This window comes from Neophocaena asiaeorientalis, unplaced genomic scaffold (genome assembly GCF_003031525.2).
Source record: "Neophocaena asiaeorientalis asiaeorientalis breed wild unplaced genomic scaffold, Neophocaena_asiaeorientalis_V1.1 scaffold503, whole genome shotgun sequence".
Lineage (NCBI taxonomy): Eukaryota > Metazoa > Chordata > Mammalia > Artiodactyla > Phocoenidae > Neophocaena > Neophocaena asiaeorientalis.
Window position 1 is genome coordinate 1888857 of NW_020173710.1, and position 6534 is coordinate 1895390.

At 42.7% G+C, this 6534-nt stretch overlaps 1 protein-coding gene across 1 annotated transcript in view; it reads right to left on the minus strand.

Annotated features, from left to right (window-relative positions):
- Positions 1-5237, minus strand: part of KIAA1210 (KIAA1210 ortholog) — a 33614-nt gene extending 28377 nt beyond the window's left edge. Inside the window, exon 1 of the mRNA XM_024750588.1 lies at positions 5210-5237. Coding sequence (XP_024606356.1) covers positions 5210-5237 — 28 coding nt within the window. The remainder of the gene's footprint in view (positions 1-5209) is intronic.
- Positions 5238-6534: the final 1297 nt, after the last annotated feature.

Sequence of the window (6534 nt, forward strand, 5' to 3'; positions counted from 1 at the left end):
TGTGTGTGTGTGTGTGTGTGTGTGTGTGTGTGTGTGTGTGTGTGTGTATTATGTGCATTGTGTATGTTCTTCGATTATTACTGATTGGTTCAGATTATCTACAGTGCTGTCGCCCTCTGCAGCAGTGAGGAATGTGAGCTTTAAATGCTCCTCAGGCTTTGTTTGGGCTTTCTTGAGCTTCCTAGTAAACACATATATCTTTATCAGGGCTCAGTAGAAGAGGGGAAAAGGCAGGGGAGTTTGCACTGCATTCTTCAGAGGCAAGGAACCAACTCTTACCGCTTCGCATGCAATAATTTACCACCTCAGGTGTCTCATTCCAATTTCCAACAGCCTGGTCTCTGGAAGGGCTCTTGTCAGCACAGCAATGCTGCAGCGGCAGTGAAGGGCCTAGCCAAGGGAATTGCCGACAAGGCTGCCATTAGAAAGACTTAGTGGTGTGACGGAATGCACCACCGAAGAGTCAGAAAACTCTGGAATCCCGGGCTTGGCTCTGCTATCGATTAGCTCTGTGACCTCGGGTAAGTCACTCAACCTCTCTGGGGCTCAGCTGGAAAATGAGGGGATCGCGCTGATCAGCATCTCCCAGAGTACGTTCAGAGGGATACTCATAGGTCTGTTGCACGAAAAGGGGGTCTGCAGTCTCGTCAATCTGGGAAATGCTGATTAAACAGAGCTTAAGGGTGTGCTTTGCAACAAGACTCTTCTGAAACTTCAGCATGCCTATGTGTATGGTAAAGCGCCAAGAAACGGGGTAACGGTGTTGTCTCTCCAACGCATGTATGCAGAATGTCTGGCAAAACACACTTTGGGAAATGCTGAAGTAGCGCTCCTCCTAGCGCTGAATGCCATGGCCAGTTTGTGTACTGATTAATCCTAGGCCTGCCTATTCGAAAGGTTTCTAAACTTCAAGGCCTGCCTTAAGTCCAGTTTCCCACCATCACTACAATTCATGCTCCTCTCTGTACACCTAAAACTTGACTGTCGGCACCACAAGTTTTGCATCTGAATGTTCTCTAGTCTGAGCATTCATTCATTCATTCATCTATTCAATGAACGTTTATTAAGGTCAAGCACTTACTATGTTTTGGGTATCAGTGAGAAAGGAATAAGATACGGTTCTACGTCTTAGCTACTGTCCCCCACATCTAGGCTGTAGGCGGGGCCTCTTTAGCATCCTCTTTAGCGACTAGCACAGTGCAAAGCACGCTGTGACACTCGAGAGACAACTGAGTCCATTGAGGGGTGCAGAGTACCAGCACAGCTTGTCACTTCCCTTAAACTGAAAACACTGAGCAGAGCCATCCTTAAGCATCCCATAATTTATACACTGGCCCTTATTGGGGTTGATATAAATGATAAATAATGTGGTAAAGAGCTTGGCATAAGATCTGGCATGTAGTAAATGCTAATAAATGTGAGATAAAATTAGGGAATCAATAATTGTCTATTAAGACCAGATTCAATTCTATCTGTAGAATTGATCTATCAATTCTATCCATCTACTCTATCTATCTAGCGATAAGGGGAAGAACCCCATATCTATAATTCAATAGTGAACTCTAAAATATACATGATTAGAAGCAGAAGCCAGCACGGCTTGGGGCAATACAAGAAGATGGTAGGCCTGTGTGCTTGGTAATCGTTGCTTAAGTAACTTCAGTTTTGAATGATTTGAGGAATTTCTCATCTACTAGGATGTACCTATATAGATAGGGTCATGGTTAGGATAAACTTGGCAATTCTACCTTGAGATAGACAGAATAAAGACCAAAGGTACAATAGGAAACATGTTTTCCCAAGCTTCCTTCTTCAATTTTTTAAGGACAAAATTAAACTAATTTCTATGATAATAAATTATTTAAAATGATATTTGACCTCATAGAACCACTGTGAGGATTCAACGTGAAAGTGCTGAAAAGTGTACAGGATGGAGTAGGCTGGCTCTAAAGTAATCTATATTTTGCTCTCCAGCCTTCCTTCTTAATCTTCCCACCCCCAAAGGGTTTCTAAAATCCATGAAATAGTGAGATTTTTATGTAAAGTCCTGATTACTATACTATGCTAATTACTATAATCAGTTTTTTTGCTGAGATGTATTTACCAACTGGATCTCTGGGGGAAAATGCCCTTATTTGTAGTATCTGCCTACCTCTGTGGTGTAAATCCTCCCATCACGGTCAATTTCAAGCTACTAACATGACATTTAGGGAGAGATGTGCACAGTCTCCCAAGCCAGTGTAAGGTAGCTCCAACACACCACTAAATAACTCCTGCCCAGTGAGGATGAACTGGGCAGTGGCCCCTCACAAACGGGAAGGAGCCTTTGCAGGCACTGCCATTTTTCAAACAGAAGGAATGACGTTTATTGATTCTTGACAGATGGATCTCCTTCTGGCCTTCTGAAACGAGAACATCCCAGAATGGAAGGGAGGAGGGCAAAGCTAGACGATTTGGAGTTGCAAACCTGCTTCTCACAAACCAGCAAAGACAGAGGGGACAGAATCAGTAGGTGACACAATCTACAAACACTCAAGAACTGAATAAAAACACTTCTAATAAACTTTTCAGGTTGTAAAACTGAATGTACCAAACATAGTCATTGTATGAGCAAACCAAATTATGCATTAACACATTTTTATGTTCCTAAATTAACCAAATGACTAGTGACTATAGAACTGTAAAAGGTGTTAAAAATTAAGTATGCGTATATTCCAATGTTTCCCCAGTCTTCCGTTTTTTGCTCGGCAGAAACAACTTATTTTCCCACGAGGATTTAAAATACCTTAAGCAATGCATGTTTCTTTCAGCCTTGGCCACTAGGAGGCAAAGAATGTTTCCTTTCCTCCCTCGGGGGTAGCTCTGGGTATAGTGGTGGTATAGCTTCGATGGTAGGGAGTTGGGGAGACACCAAGAGGTGGGGTGGGCTGCCCATTGATCTGGGGCCGTGACTTGAAAATTGGACATAGCCTTACTAAGCAACCCATTGCCAGACATCCAGCTCAGCTGCAAGAGTCCAAGTCTTCAGCCTGCTCTGGCTTAGGAGAGCGCTCCATCCCCGACAGCATCAGACCCCGTGTATGGAGACCCTGGGAGTGAGATACAAATCTGGGAACCGTCCACGTGCTGTGTTACTTTCGAAACCCTAATGGAATCCGAGACACTTGCCATATATTCACTGGTGTAAATTGGCCTTTCATACTTTCTTTTGCAAAGGGGTGCCTTTAAATTGCCAGCAGCTGGGGCTTCCCTGGTGGTGCAGTGGTTGAGAGTCCGCCTGCCAATGCAGGGGACACGGGTTCGATCCCTGGTCCGGGAAGATCCCACGTGCAACTAAGCCCGTGTGCCACAACTACTGAGCCTGCGCTCTAGAGCCTGCGAGCCACAACTACTGAAGCCCGCGTGCCTAGAGCCCGTGCTCCGCAACAAGAGAAGCCACCGCCATGAGAAGCCTGCGCACCACAACGAAGAGTAGCCCCCGCTCGCGACAACTAGAGAAAGACCGCGTGCAGCAACGAAGACCCAACACAGCCAAAAATAAATAGATAGATAGATAAATAAATAAATTTATTTTTTAAAATATATTGCCAGCAGCTGAGCCCTGTGTGGGCTGGTTTCCAAAGTTGCTGAAAGTGTAAAGGGTAGATAGACCTAGACAGCAGGTTTGGGTCAAAATCCACATTTGTATCCAGCAATGTCTATGGAGGTCACCTATACACTGGGTATCTTATGCCACCACAAGGCACAGCAGTGGTGGTCAGTGAGCTGACAGCTGTTTGGACTTCTGTAACAAAGCCATTGACTTCCCTGTCCAAGCCCAAGGACTACATATCCCCAAACAGGCAGTAGCTTTCAACATCCTCATCCACCGAGGGCCTGCAGTGCATCACATACCAGAAAACAGCCCATGGAAGCAGTCCTCTCCCGTTCCCCCAGACAAGAACACACTTAAATCCAATGAAGAGATCATTGCTTTGGGTTGTATATTTGCTTATTTACCACACACACAGGCAGCCCTTCTGGGTTGCACTTGAGCTTTCAAAATGCATCGCGCATAATGGTGACCTTGTTCTCTTGTGTTGCTGCTTGGAAAGAAGACTCTTCTAAGCAGCCTTTCTTCCCTTCAACCTCCCAACAGCACCTTATTCTCTGGCTGGCAATGACTAATACTAAACATGTACCCAAATGCTTGGTCTCTGTAAGAAAAACATCTTGGGAACAGAGAAAGGGCATTTCCTTACCTCCACCCTTTATCAAGATGCAGCGCATTGACACCTTTTTCTCTAGGCACCTGTCTAGCTCATATCCAGAAAGATAGATCAGTTCATTTGGCAGTTGAGGTTGCCTTGGTGAGGAGGCCTATCATTCATTTATTTATTCATTCATTCACTACAAACTTTTGAGTGTCTAATCACTCTCTCTGAGACCCAATACTGAACAATGGTGACACAGAGATGAAGAGCCTCCAGGAAGCCACAAGAAGGTTCCCCTCTCTCTGTCCTTCCAGACCAAGTCTTCTGCACCACACTAAGAAAACTCAGCAAACATTGAAGAACAACCCAGTGAACTGTTAAATTCAGTTCTGCCTTTAAATGCAACGGCTCATCTTATGTCTTATGGTTCCTCCCCTTCCCCCCACCTTTTTCCAGTGTCAATAAAGCGTATCATTGTTTAGTGACCTTTGCCTCTCTATTACCCCACTCATGGTCTCCTATCATTCACAGGTGGCACCATAATTTATGCAATGGATAGGTTTTGCAAAAGAAATTTTTGTAAATTGATTCCCATTTAACAGAAGCCTATGGTGGCTTCTTTGTTACCATCCCCCCTTGACTCCTCAAATCACAAATTTATCTGTTGGTTAAGTCTGGATTCCTATCTACAGCAAAACCTCAGTTGAATCTCTCAGATCCTGGCCTGCTCTGATTTTTTTTTTTCTGATTAAGCAGAAATTCTTCTCATGTCTTAGTAAATGGAACCTGCTAACCATCCCCAGAGAAGATTGCAGGGCCTAGACAAAACTCTTTTGACTATCAGAGTTTGAGATGAAAGAGAAGAGATTAGAAGATGGAAAACTAAATATGGACTGAGTCTAGTGTCATTAGAAATTTGATATGAACTTGTTTTCTGTGACTTGATTCTTTTTCTAGGGGTTAAACACATTAAACAAATCTAGTTCTAGTTACCAAGATTTTATTGGGTTACTTACCCTCATCACTGGCCTCCAGAACTTCCATACTGCCAGAAATTTCACTTAGTGATTCAGCTATAGTTCAATCACTAAAATAAAATATAGAGGAAAAAACAAAAAATCATTTACTATCTAGGATATAATACAATCATTTTACCCTACTCCTTATCCTCCAGTTAGATTCTTAAACCATGCAAGAAAAGGTATACAAAGGGAATTGCCATTAGAGAGAATTATTCTTCCTTAAAAAAGATAATGGGGCTTCCCTGGTGGCGCAGTGGTTGGGAGTCCGCCTGCCGATGCAGGGGACGCAGGTTCGTGCCCCGGTCCGGGAAGATCCCACACGCCGCAGAGCGGCTGGGCCTGTGAGCCATTGCCGCTGAGCCTGCGCGTCCGGAGCCTGTGCTCCGCAACGGGAGAGGCCACAACAGTGAGAGGCCCACGTACCGCAAAAAAAAAAAAAAGACAATGATTCCACATATATGAAATGTCCAGGATAGGCAGACACATAGACACAGAAAGTGTCTTGCTTAGGGCTAGAGGGACGAGGGTGTTTTTTTTGAATGATAGAGTACAGGGTTTCTTTTTGAGGTGATGACAATGTTCTAAAATTAATTGTGGTGATGGTTGCACAAATCTTTGAATATATTAAAAAGCATTGACTTGTACACTTTAAATCGGTGAATTGTATAATATGTGAATTATAGCTCAATAAAGCTGTTACCAAAATATGAAAGGCAAATGTACAAAACCTGATCTATTGCTTTGTGTTGGGGCCCATTACATTTGGAGGTCTGTTACTATTCATGGGTGTGCCCAGGCAGACAAAATTGTATAGATAAGCCATAAAGAAAAAAACTGAGATAGTTGACTACATAAAAAATTTTAACTTTTGGCCAAAAAGAGTAAAGAGTTTACAAAAGAATAACAAACTAGGAAGCAATACTTACAACAAATATAGATAAAGGTGCCAATTTTCTTAATTTGTCAAGAGTGCATATAAACCAATAAATGACAAACAACTGGATATAAAATGGGGCAAAGGATACAACAGGAAGTTTATAGAAAAAGAAGTACGTAAAGAAAAGCTCAGTCCTACTCATAATTAAAGAAATGTAAATCAAAGTATCAAGTTAACATTTTTACCTATCAGATTGTCCAAAAGTTTTAATTTTGATGATATTCCATGCTGACAAGGATGAGAAAAGAGGACACGCTCATACATTATGAAGTGTAAATTGCTCTCTGAAGAACAATTTCACAGTACCAAAAGTTAAAAATACACATACCTTTTGATCCGGTAGCATCACCACTAGAACTTCACCCTGTAGCTATACTCACAC